We start from the raw sequence: 13,181 nt of genomic DNA on the forward strand, positions 1-13,181 counted from the left end.
AAGAATATCAGACTTTTTTAGTCCCATAAAAAGGCTATACCTACAAGGATAAAAAGTGAAACAAAGAACACCACCATGATTTATTTCTTTGTTCTCGAAATAATGATAAGTTCATAAAGTTATACTTCAATAAATGGAATATACCTGCAAAGGACAGCATGTGGTACAGTTAAGCGACATGTATCTGCATCAAGTGGCGCGCAAGGATCTTGTATATCGTGTGGCCATATTCTTAGCTTGACTGTACAAGGTAATTCAGCTGCTGCTGCAGCTGCCAGTGATGTGGCAAGTTCGGATTCAATTCTACCAACATCAGTTTGAGGATCACTATCACTGTTCCCAATATTAATAAATGTAGCACCTTCCCCAGATCCTACAGAAGCCATCAAACGGGAACGTGAACGATGTCGAGAACCAGATCGCCCTGTACCTCTGGATTGGCTAAAACCAGTAGCCATAACTGCAGAAGCCAATGGAGCCTCCACATTACGCATAGCTAGTAAATCAGATGACAAGATCTCAGATCCAGCTCCGCGTATTCCAAACGAATTTTCTTGGGGGGCATCGTTAACAGGTAGAGCTGGATGTAGACCAGCATGGGTTTGACCCATTAACCACCCCTGCAAAAATGGCAGTTCCCAGCATGCTGGATCCCCAAAAGGGAAGAATTGTTGTAGCTGTCCAACCTCAACGCTTCTTAGGAGCATTTGAAGGTCCATATTGTTAGAAACATTTGAAGGTTGTATGGAAGATGTACCATCAATGCCTAGCCTTGATTGCCTAATGGGTATCTGTGGAGAGCTTATTTGCTGAATTCTGCCCCGAGAGTCAGAAATTTCAGTTTCCATTTCGGTCGGCAAAGAATTTGCAATTCCGTCTTCTGGTACAAGATTTGAGGTAGAGGGTAACACAGGAGACATCTCCATAGGGGACACCAAATAATCAGTCTGGCTTCCTATATGGGAGTCTGCTTGAAGCTGAGCGGAAACAGACGATTCTGCGATCTGTGGGCCATTACTTGAACCAATAACCCTATCATCATTCTGCAACGATGCTCTTCCACAATGTTTTATGTATGTAGGCCAAAACAAGCAAGGGAACGGCATAAGAGGTACTTTAGCTTCCAGACTTGCATGCGCACTAGAATTAGCATTTGCGAAAAGTACAGCAGGAGGAGGATAATGCAAGTAACCCGGAGATGTTGCCAGTGTCATTGGAGAATCTGGGGAGTCAAGATCATTGACCTGCAACCATCCAACTACATTAGGATTTATGAGTAGAAGGAAAGCTAAACTGAGGGGCGCCCTTGCAAAAATAGGATGAAAGGGCGCGCCCATTGGTAGAAAGTCACCAAAGTGCATATAACATGTAAAAATAAATGAACATTAAATGCACTTTGGTGACTTTCCACCAATGGCGTGCCCTTTCATCCTATTTTTGCAAGGGCGCCCTCCAGTCTAGTATTCCTCTATGAGTAGAAAAAAGTGAATAATCATAAAATGTCAACTGAAAAAACCATTTCACCTCCGCAGTTAAAAGAAATGGGGCAGCATGTGGGTGAAAATGCACAGCCCTCAGTGATCGTCGTGTCTTAAGTACAATGGTTGGTGAGGATGTCTCTCCTCGCCTGTTGTAGTGCCATATGTAAAGCTAATACAGGATTGCCAAAATCAAAGTTAGAAAAAGTAGAAAACCAACTCTCACAAAAACAATGACACAAAGTGCAGAAAGAAGTCTCTCCAGAATAAATTTATGTGAGAATCCAAGCATGAATACCTCACCTTGTGACCTGAAGCTACAGCAAGAAGTTCTCCTTGGGCATGGAAAGCAATAGAAGCAATAGGGCGATCTGTTGGGGGAAATTGTGGTTAAAACAATCGAAGAAAGAAATTTAAAAGATGGACGATGGAGACAGCTGTTGGAATCTTTTGAAATAGCATATAAGGTGTATAAGATATATTACAGAAATCACGTGATCCTATGCACTCTGCAGTATTTGCGTCCCACAAGCGCACTTCATGATCCAAGCTTCCACTCGCAAGAATTTCTGGATGCAATGGGTGGAACCTAACCTGCAAAAAACAATAAGAAGGAAAAGGGTGATTTCACAGAAAAAGATTGACATCCAAATAGATTCGTAGGTTTATGCATAACAGATGATGGGAGAGTGTCTGAAATCAGAAACTGAAAAAAAAATGACCTCAACAAGCTCAATCAGCAAAAAATGAAGCTCTGAATTTCAGTAACAGTTACATAATAAAACAGGGATTTACAATGTGTGTATAATACAAAATCACGAGACCTGATTTCGTTGAAAGTAATATGCAGCCCCTATCGGGGCCCTTTGAAACAAGAGAAAAAAATATGGAATTCTTTTTTTTTATGGGAAAGATATTACATGGAAAGAAAAGTCCAGCCATAGTACGGCTGCAATTTACCTCAAAAACAGGGGAAATTTTTCTATATTGGAAAAAAAAAAAACATGGAAATGATTTAACAATATGCTAAGAAACACATTTTTCATGGAAAATATTTTCCAATATAAAGTTTCTCTGCATCCAAAAAGCCCCATGGGGTGTCAAGTGAAAAAGTTTCCTTGTAATCAATGAGATTGGGATCAGAATTGTTGTGTTCAACCTTTTTTCAATTAGTAAAACGTCATGCCACATTGTGCACACGAGAGAGAGAGAAAGAGAGAGAGAGAGAATACACCCAGGTAATGGTGTCTCAAAATGTTTAAACTTGATCTTTTACGTTCGAATAAAGGAAAAAAAGGAACACAAAAAACAAAAATATATACTACGTACCTTCTTGACCTGCAGAGGGATTGCCTCTTGGAAAAGAAGACCGTTCTAGTTAGTTTTGAGAGAGAGAGGGAATATTAGAAAAATTAAAAAGAAAATGAAAAGAGAGCGTGGTAGAGTCAGTTGCCTAAGGAAGAGAGGTGGTTGCGGGAAAGAATGATAGTTTTGTGTAACCTGTAAACATTGGGGGAGTTAAAAAAAACAAAGATATTTTGAAGTGTAACGGTAAATAGAGACTAGAGAGTTAGTTATAAATGTTATCGCTCTCATAAACTTAGGGTTTCTAGTTTTTATTGCCCCCCTTGAAAGTACGACAGGGGCTTTGCTTTATATAATAATTTGTAGAAAAAAATGCATGCGGCGATGCATGCATGTGAGGAAGTGAAGAAAGAATAGGGAAGAGATATGGGAGAGTGGAAACATGTGGAGGTTGAGATGTTGGAAGTTTTGAATTTCTTTTTGAAGGAGAGTTGAAGCATGATGAATCAGTAGTGTGAGGAATATGATGGGTGCACTAACGCACATTAAAACGTGGTCTTTTTTTAAATTTGCCCCGTAAAAAGTAGGATGTGGTTTGCTTTATATACTAGTATAGATGATGCGTAGATATCACCCTACGAAAGCATGGTAAACAAAATTGGGAAGGAAAGGAAGGGCATTAAATCATGGTGCACTCTGCCTTCAGGCTTACGACATATCAGGATTTCACTCAAATGATATTTAGAGCCATCATCATCTACTGTAAAGTTACTTTCCACCAAAATAGCAGCTACTCTCCCTGTCTCCCCTCCTAGAAATGAGACCACCTTTTCCATAAGGGATTAATTAGAATATAGTTCCTACTTTTGATCCCAGAAAAAGACATAGTTTCTACTTTTATCACAGAAAAAGCTTTGGTGTATGATAAACTGTGAAATAATGGGTAAAGAAATCAGGAGCACGCTTTGACACATAATTTCAAATGCAGGCGTACCACCCAAGGTGTCCGTCGATGGCCGCTCAACACCTTTAAGCATCTTCCAGTTTGGCAATCAATTATCTTAACGGTGTGGTCGCCACTGTAAAAACAGAAACATCATAAAGTATCAATAACAAAAGAAGCATGGCACCTCAGCATCAATAAAATATAGATAATCAAGAGATGTCAACTTACTGCGTTGAAGCAAGAGTTTTTCCATCGGCACTAAAGGCTGCAGCAATAGTCGACCTCGGTGGAGGCACCAAAGGACTATACTTGGCTGATAAATGACACAATGACTCTGCTTCTAACCTGAATCAATGAACATTCCAGATGAACAACTGATGTGATCTGGCCGTTGGATCATTATTTTCCGACTTGGCACATTATTTATGTTTTATTTGAGGATTATTGGTTATTTTGGATATTATTTTCGACCTTGATGTGGGGGATGTCCACATCATCATAGGAACCACATGCAGACTTATTATTTATAGGAAGTGTGAACTTACTATGGGAAAATTGTTTCTGAGCTCGAGCTCCAAAACAGTGTTGGCCCACATTTTTGGGGTGATCCAAAGCATTCATTTGAAAGGCCCTTACATAGATAAAGTGTCCAAAAAAGAATCAGGTGGTTAGGATCATGGTCCGCAATCCGAAATTTTGGACCGAAATTTGAAAAAAAATTATTAATTTTTTATTCCTTTCCCAAATTTCAACCGAAATTGCAGAAATTTCGGCCCAAAAAATCGACATTTCGTGTGCCTTTACCGAATTTCGGCCGAAATCCTGAAATTTCGATTTCGGTAGGTCCGAAATTTCAAACCATGGTTAGGATCATCCTAACCCTTCCATTTGTGGAGGGGAAATGGGCAGATTTGTGGAGAAACAGTATCTGTCCATTTTTCCCTCCACTTTTGGATGGGTTAGGATGATCCTATGGACCTGATTTTTGGTACACACCCTATCTATGTAAGGGCCTTTCAAATGAATGCTTTGGATCACCCCAAAAATGTGGGCCCACATGAGTTTTTGGCGCTCGAGATCAGAAACAGTTTTCCCACTTACTATTTATAGTAAGCACAGACTTACTATTTTAAGTACGAGGCCCCACACCTTTCACCCATTTACCCACTTGTTGGGTAGTTTTCCCCCTAGATAGGCCCCTTTGCCCTTGCACCAACAACATAGTTTCTCACCCAAATCCCAATATAAAGCATAAAATGTGTCATCAAAATCTTCAATAGAATTTTCTAGTTTACAGGCAACATATCAGTGTGAAGCACGAGGCTGGCTTCTTTGTGGTTAATATTTTTGGTCAGGAAAATCTCCTCGAAATCAATACTTCATGCCGGGCATGACAATTGCATGAGAAACAAACAGGATCAGTGGCTGCAATGCAGAAAGATAATTTACCAAGAAATAAGACCATGTCTTGCATCTGTTGCTTCATATTTTGACCCAGTGCAATCAACACTACATTTAGAAGCTTCTCTCCATAGCCTTTTTGATGAGTGTCTTGCTCGAGGAGAGATCTCCCTCCGTGCTAACAACCGAAAGACATTGGTGCCACTGAAAAAATATAAAATAATGCTGAACATATATAAATGGTATTAAAAATACAAAATCAGAATCTCTTTAATTGGCGTCTTGGGTCAGATCCCACTGGCCATAACTTGACTCAGTGGGCTAGAGAGTCAACACAACACGGACAACAACCAGCATGTCACGGATAAAAAACAACAAGCATAGCAAGTCGGTCAAATCAACTACCCATGTTAGCCAAACCAGACGTGATTTAGCACAGAAAGAGGTGGGTTTGCAATCCAAAAGTGATGGCCATATAGTTTCTAAGGAACGTAATGAACATTTTGTGTAAGTTCTCAAAATGCCAGTGGATTAAAAACTAAAGCAGAGGCCCACCCAGTGAAGTGGTACGTTCAGCCTAAACTGGTTCAGGTGCTGATTTGGTCATGACTTGATGATATTTTGAAAACCTGGAATCCAAACTAGTTCAACTGTTGGTACTAACCAGTACCAACTGATTCGACTGCATGTCCTAACTGGTTCAACCACTGACCGAACCAGGTCAGACATTTTTCTAGTTATCCGTCCTAAGTAAACGGGACCCGTTCTATGACATGGTGTGCCCTTAAGACAATGCAAGATATTAATTTCAGAACTATCAAAATAATAGAACCTATACATAAAAGTAACAATCATTGCAGATGAGAGTACCATGGCTCCTCGTATGCAACTTAATAATGGCAGGGTCAGCCGAAATATAGATGATGATAAAGTTACGATATGTTAGAGACATCAAGCATTAAGTTACAAAATCAAACCACCAGATACCTAACCACCGCATTAGCACTGGGTGACCCTAAAACAATACTACATGAAAAGAAACCATTCTAGAAATATTAAAAAAAAACAAAAAACAAAAAAAAACAAAAAAAATTAGGCAAGCATTATAAGAAAGCAAGAACATGGATACTCACTCACCTATGGCTCGAGGTAGAAGGGGGTGGATACTGAGGAAGCACAGGCCGAGAACTAGAAGGCGTCGATGTTGAGGGTGCATTCACATCATCTAACCAAGATATAGTCATTTCTTCCATAAAACCTCATGCCCCTACCAATCAAATCACCAATCCCGAGTGAGAAGTTTCAATTACTGTCCTTCAAAATGGATGTGTAGAAAAACAGAGCAACCGGAGACCACTTCATAATTGAAATAAATAAATTTTCAAAGAGCTCTGCTACAATTGCAGTGTGTGCCTCAACCCTAAACTTTATTACATGTATATAGACCACCCATCATATGCATCATCAGTCTGCTCAAGTGGGGAAAAGGCATCAATAAAGAGAACTAATTATTTCGGCACTCGTTTTTCCCAATGAGCGGGAAAAAGAATGGACGCTAAATCTAAAATACATATCTCACATGTGTCTCAATCATTAGTGACAGCCATGGTTTAAAATTTCGATTTCGGTACCGGTTTCGGACTTCCGAAAAATCGAAATTTCGGTCGAAATTTGGTACTCAAGTTCGAAATTCCGGACAGAAATTTTGAAATTTTTTTGAACCGAAATTCCGAAATTCCGGCCAAAATTTTGTAACACTTTTTTTCTTTTTTTAAAAGGCATTTTCTAGAAATTTCGGACCGAAATTCGGCGAAATTTCTAATTTCGCCAAATTTCGGATTTCGGTGAAATTTCGCCAAATTTCGGTTTCGGTCCCCACCGAAATCCGAAATTTCGGATTTCGGTCGAAATTTGGTGACAGCATAATTAAAAGCAAGGTCACCAGTGTATCAACTCCAAACCAGCAACAACACGAACATGAACATGTTAAAAAGCTTTCCTTCTATTCAAGTAAAAACACCACCATTACCAAAAGTTAGAAGCACCACCTACACTAACCATATAGCGGTTTGCATTTCCATCACTATCCACAATTAAGCATATCTGTCAGTAGTAGACAATGAAATTTGACTATAAAAAACTGCAAGAGTACGAAAATACAACTTCAAAAAAACATTAACATGAAAGCATCAATAATAAAAATCACAGGCCACATTAACAAATAAAAAAATCAGAGCAAAGGGAAAAGTAAATGATCATTCGCTTTGACAAAAAGTAAGAGGTACACAAATGCACCATGTAGATTAGCATGGCCATCGTCTCATTAGAGCTTAACTGGGGGTTGCAAGGAACAAGATCATTAAACACTGTTTATATACTCCTCGAGTCAACCATCGATTTGCCCTAGACAGGTTGGTTTAACCTCAGCAAAGTTTTTGCCTGAGTTTGAAGAGACAATTAAAAACTCCTTTGACTTGCTCGAGCTAATGAAAAATTGTCCGCGTCAATCACTGTCATGTTTGAGTCAACTCAGTTTTACCTTGGAGCAGTTCTCATCAGAGTTTGAATTTTTTTTTATTTTTTTTTTTTTTTTTTTGAATTGTTAGACACTATTATAAATTAATGTAGGAGAAATTAATATTTCAGCAGCGTCCCTTCAACTCCAAATTAATTTTCCCCTTCACCCATTTTTCCTACTCAAAAGAACACGATAATGTTTAGACTTTAGAAGAAAAACCACATAAAATGCCCGAAAATAATAATAACTTTTTTTGAACGGCAGCACAAAAATAAACATTTCTTGAAAACCCAAATTGGTACAAGAAATTTTTTTCAGCAACTTCAATAATAATAACAATGGAACCAGAATGGTCTTAAATGCCCAACAATAATTTTTTTTAATCCAAGCGCAAATCTACAAGTATTATAAAAGCATAACATCCATAACAAGGGCTCACTGCCACTGATCATGCAGCATACATCACCGATCATGCAGCATCACACTACAAGATCCTTCTTAGAATCACTCTCCAAGAAGAATCTCAGGCTACACACCCAAAGAAGAAATTTCATAATATCAAAAATTACAAAAAATTACAGCCAAAAACTTATATAACTTCGTAACCTCATAAAATCCTAAAACAAATCCTAGGCCTTGATCTTCTAGCTATAAGAGACCTTGACAAACCCAAAAAGAAAAGTCTTAATGTGACCTAAATTACAAGTTTTTGCTCCCAAAGCACTAATCCCATTTACATTGATATGTCACACAAACATCCACTATAAACAACTTTAAGTATACCCCTAATCTAAAACCAACTTAAACCCAATTGAACACTGTGACTTAAATAAGTTCCTTCCTAATTGAAACACCTGCGATTGACAGGGACTTCATGTACAAGTCACTTAAATGACTTATGATAATAAATTAAATGGCCATTGTGACTTCTCTCTTGCTTTCCCTTGATGTTATTTTGTGTTTGCACATGGAAAATTGATTCTCTTGCATCAAATATGAACAAAGACAAGGAAAAGTCACAAACATCACATTCCACATGTAGTTCTACTTTTAACACTCAATTAAACTTTGATTTAGGCGGCACTTTGAATTTTCAGCAGAAACATGTCTCAACATTGAGACACGTGTTAGATGGAACAGTTGTAACGGTTGATAGTTATCAGTTTTTTTGTGATGACCATTTGACATTGTGTAAGCATTTATATGGTCTAATCTATGATCTGTGGACATGAGTGTCAACACAATTATGAGGTGTCCAACACAACAACTCCTAAAAATCCAGAAACAGGGGCACAACCACATGCATTCTTATGCAATAACTGATTACTAATCATGGTTTGCTACAAAATAAATATGATATTCATTTAACAAACTAATATCTTAGGTTTAAGCAACTATAAGTCTCAAAGAAACATAAGACGATCAAATAACAGCACATTTATCAAGCTAATCTAGTTATCTTCAGTCTCACACGTGCATCAAGAAAGAGAGATCAATATGATAAAGTGAATATAATATTGAAAAAGTGTTTGTTTAGTTCTTTAGGTTTAGAGGAGGGTGATAACAACAAATATTAGTTAAAAAAGAGTCAATAATAATACAAGAATTAAGAGGAAAAGAGGATGTAAACACAATATTTGATAATAAATAGTATTTCTTTTAAAATTGTACAATAATGTCTTGAATATTGATGCGCCCACATTGAGTCTGACGATTCTAGCTGCCATTTACAAGTGTTGAAAGGAGTGTAGATACGTGTCTACAAATTCCTTCCAATTTCTTAGAAGATCCATCAATGAAATACCCCATTCAATGAAAAACACCATTCAAAAAATAAGATCCATCCTCTTAGAAAAAAAAAGATCCACCAATGAAATACCCCACAAATCTTAGAGGTATTTCCAATGCCCATTGGACTTGGGTTTCCTTTTGAGCAGCCATCAAAGTTCAATTTGATGTATTAAGCAGGGAGAGGACTCCACCTTGTGTACCCTTGTCCTAGGTAATTTACACCATACAAATTCCTTCCAATTTCTTTGAAAATACATGACTGAATACCCCAGAAATCTTGTTACAAGCCCAATTTATGGTCAGCAGCTCAATCTTCATCGGTAGATAGGACATCTGAGATCTTTAGTCCTAAAAAATTCTACATTTCCTATCATTCCAAACAGTCCAAACTAGTGCAAAGGGGATCATGGCCCATAAGACTTTTATCTAGAATTACAAAACTTTCCAAATGAGACCCCTCAAACAACTATTTGAGGATACTCTGTAACACCCAGCACACCCCAAACCATTTCAGAGTTATGCTCCAAATTATTATCCATAGCTCACAATGGATAAAGTAATAAACAGGTGGTTAAGAAACTCCTCCTCACAATGACAGCAAGAGCATCGGTTTGCAAGCGCCTGAATCCCCTTCTCTTGAGTCTGTCGTGAGTATTAACCTTCTCCAAAATGGCAGCCCAAACGAAAGTTCGCACCCAAGGGGAGGGTGGGGAGGGATGGAGATAGTCAAAATTAAGTGATTCTCTGTCTCTAAATTCCAAAGTTTTTATCCGTTTGTCCGTCACAAAAATAACTGGAATAAAAGAATCAATGCTTCCAATCGAAGAAAAAAAAACGCAACAGCAATATCATCAAGCATTATACGAATCATCCACAAATCCTCCCTCTGCGAGAATTACCAACAAAATAAAGAAAAAAAAAAACAATTTCCACACGCAAAGCAATGCTCTAGATAGATAGAGATGCAAAAGGATACGTGCAGTAATCTAAATCTCTTCCAAAAATCAATCTTTTTTCAAAAAAAAAAAAAACATAATCTTCGATAATCTAAATCTCTTCCAAAAAATCAATCTTTTTTCAAAAAAAAAAAAAAAAAATCTTCGATCTAAATAAGAAATAAAGAAAGAACTCGATCTCATCGAATTACAAACGGAGACATCAAATCCGGAGAGAAATCGAAAAGAATTTAAAGAGATTACCTGAATTCAATCGATTTGATGCGTCAATCTCGACATTGGATGCTTACGGGGATGATTCATGAAAAGATTGAGAGGAATTTAGAAGCTCTTCTATCCTTCCGTGAGAATTTCGGAACCTAGGGTTTTGGAGAGAGAAAAAAAAGGATCGAGAGATCGTTGAGAAGAGATTAGGGTTTGAGGAGGACGAATTGGGAAGAGAAGGAGGGAGAAAGTCTGTTGTCTGTCGCTACCATGTCCTCGATCGGATTTGAATGGACAAACAAAACCTAAAAAACCTAATTGGACAATGTAGATCGTCCGCTCAAACAGGGAGTCTTTTAAGGCTTTGATTTGGTTTTGTGGATCGAACGTTTTTTTTTTTTAATTCTTTTATAACTTCTTAATTGGACTAAAATACCCCTGGTCTTGCAGAGGCAATCGATCTGAGGGAAGCAGGAGGCCCATTGGGCCTCTTATATTAAATCTGGCCCATTGGGCCCCTTAGTAACTTACTTACCGTTGAAATTTTGAGGGGAATGATAAACTCGCGCCACTTTTTTACACGGCCGCCCTTCATTCTCCTTTCAATGACTACAACAGGTTAGCTACTTTGCTTCCTCTTCTCTTTATCCTCGGTCGATGTATGTAGCCACATCTTTTTGAAACTTGGTGCCCAACCTTATCTTACTAATTTTGTTTACCTTAGGATAATAAAGAAACAAAATTACTAAGATAAGGAGATTTCTTAATTTCTCTCGAGCATTTGGGCACCAAGTTTCAGAAAGATGTGGCTACATACATCAGCCGAGGATAAAGAGAAGAGGAAGCAAAGTAGCTAACCTGCTGTAGTCATTGAAAGGAGAATGAAGGGCGGCCGTGTGAAAAAGTGGTGCGAGTTTATCATTCCCCTCAAAATTTCAACGGTAACAAGTTACGAAGGGGCCCAATGTACCATTTTACAGTTAAAAATAAACATAATATTTGTTTACGTCTATTTTTTCACCGATAGAAATGGAGCCTTATGGAAAATTTCAAGTGGGTAAAAATGGGCGTATCTTTTGATGTAAAAATGGACATAAAACAAATATCATGCTCAAGTGTAAAAATGACCATAATATTTTTTTACTTTGTCCACTTGAAATTTTCCGTAAGGCTCCATTTCTATTGGTGAAAAGATAGACGTAAACAAAAATTATGCTCATTTTTAAGTGTAAAAATGGGCGTATCTTTTGATGTAAAAATGGACATAAAACAAATATCATGCTCAAGTGTAAAAATGGCCATAATATTTTTTTTATGGCCATTTTACATAGAAAGAAATAGGCTTAAGGCCATGTCTTGCAGCCAGGATTTATTTTATTTTATTTTTTCATGACAAATCAGTGTCTCCGAGTGGTGTTATATGGCGTAGTACAGGTGCGAGGAGAGATTTGAGAGGGCAGGAATGAGTTGAGGGTAAGTAGGTAAAAAATCATAAAAAATCGATCACATTTGGAGTGTAGTTTTTTATTTCCTGATTTTTCAGTCTTTTCTAGCCCTTTCCTCACTGAGTCCCTATCGTATTCCCGGAAATAAATCCCTCCCAGCCTCCCTCACCAACCAAAGAAAGCTAATTTATCATGAAAATAAGTTCATGGTAGCTAAAAACGTGCCTTGAAAGAAATATAGAAACTAGGGGACAGATGATGAATCATATGCTATTTTTTGTATTTTCTTTTCATTCAAGACTTTTTTTTCACGCATTTTTACCTCTGGAAGTGGATTTTTCGGAATAGTGGAAATACAATTTTGTCGCTTTTGAATTTGCGACATTGCATTGAGTCTCTATTCTTTTTTTGGTTTGCTTCTATTCCCTTGCAAGGGTTGTTTCCTATTTTCTTCCCCCTCTCTCTCTCTCTATTGCATGAATTATCCCTCCCTCTCTCCATCTCTATTACTTGAATTGTAAAGATGGAATCCATTGGGTTGTTTCCTATTCTCTCTCTCTCTCTCAGCATCTCTCTATCACGTGAATATAGAATGTGCCCCTACAAAATCTGAATTCAGAGATCTCTTACCAATCTAACAAAATCTGAATTTAGAGATCTCTTACCAATCTAATTTATTAATTGCTACAACTAGTTTTAAATGAATGGCACGATATTGAAACCTATACATATCAGAGGATTAGAATAATATTATGAAGAAGATTTTTTACTTTTGAGGGAATGCATATCTACGTTAGGGCCCAACAAATGAACGCTTTAGATCGCCCAATAATCTACGTTCCACTATTTTTTTGTCGAACTAATAGACTGTTTTTCCTTAACTTCATAGGCCTCTGATGGGAATAATTCGGAGCTATCAAAGCAACTGGACTCCCCATCATTACTGATAAGCTTGATGAAAACCTACCCTGCTTCATACACTCCTGTTCTTTAGAATATTTTATCGGTCGGTCTTCATACACTCCTGTTCTTTAGAATATTTTATCGGTCGGTCAATTTAACTAGATGATAATCCATACAAAAATCCCTCATAAAACGAACGACCAAAAGTCACTCAAGCCTAGCGAGGATCTCCAT

General features: G+C 37.7%; 1 protein-coding gene across 3 annotated transcripts in view; it reads right to left on the reverse strand.

The window, feature by feature from the left end:
• The window catches only part of LOC143862725 (uncharacterized), a 32,110-nt gene extending 21,120 nt beyond the window's left edge, over positions 1-10,990 (reverse strand). The window contains exons 1-10 of one of the 3 annotated variants that reach the window (XM_077373806.1): positions 10,639-10,990; positions 7,189-7,233; positions 6,268-6,397; positions 5,179-5,334; positions 3,958-4,074; positions 3,778-3,862; positions 1,964-2,072; positions 1,782-1,849; positions 1,525-1,650; positions 145-1,244 (exon numbers count right to left, since the gene is read on the reverse strand). In XM_077373806.1, coding sequence (XP_077229921.1) covers positions 145-1,244; positions 1,525-1,650; positions 1,782-1,849; positions 1,964-2,072; positions 3,778-3,862; positions 3,958-4,074; positions 5,179-5,334; positions 6,268-6,383 — 1,877 coding nt within the window. In that variant the 5' untranslated portion in view covers positions 6,384-6,397; positions 7,189-7,233; positions 10,639-10,990. Of the gene's footprint in view, positions 1-144; positions 1,245-1,524; positions 1,651-1,781; positions 1,850-1,963; positions 2,073-3,777; positions 3,863-3,957; positions 4,075-5,178; positions 5,335-6,267; positions 6,398-7,178; positions 7,234-10,638 lie in introns of all 3 variants that reach the window. The other 2 variants (XM_077373807.1, XM_077373805.1) reach the window with 2 other exon arrangements.
• Positions 10,991-13,181: the final 2,191 nt, after the last annotated feature.

This window comes from Tasmannia lanceolata, unplaced genomic scaffold (genome assembly GCF_043159265.1).
Source record: "Tasmannia lanceolata isolate RefF3 unplaced genomic scaffold, GAP_Taslan_0.1 ptg000037l, whole genome shotgun sequence".
NCBI lineage: Eukaryota > Viridiplantae > Streptophyta > Magnoliopsida > Canellales > Winteraceae > Tasmannia > Tasmannia lanceolata.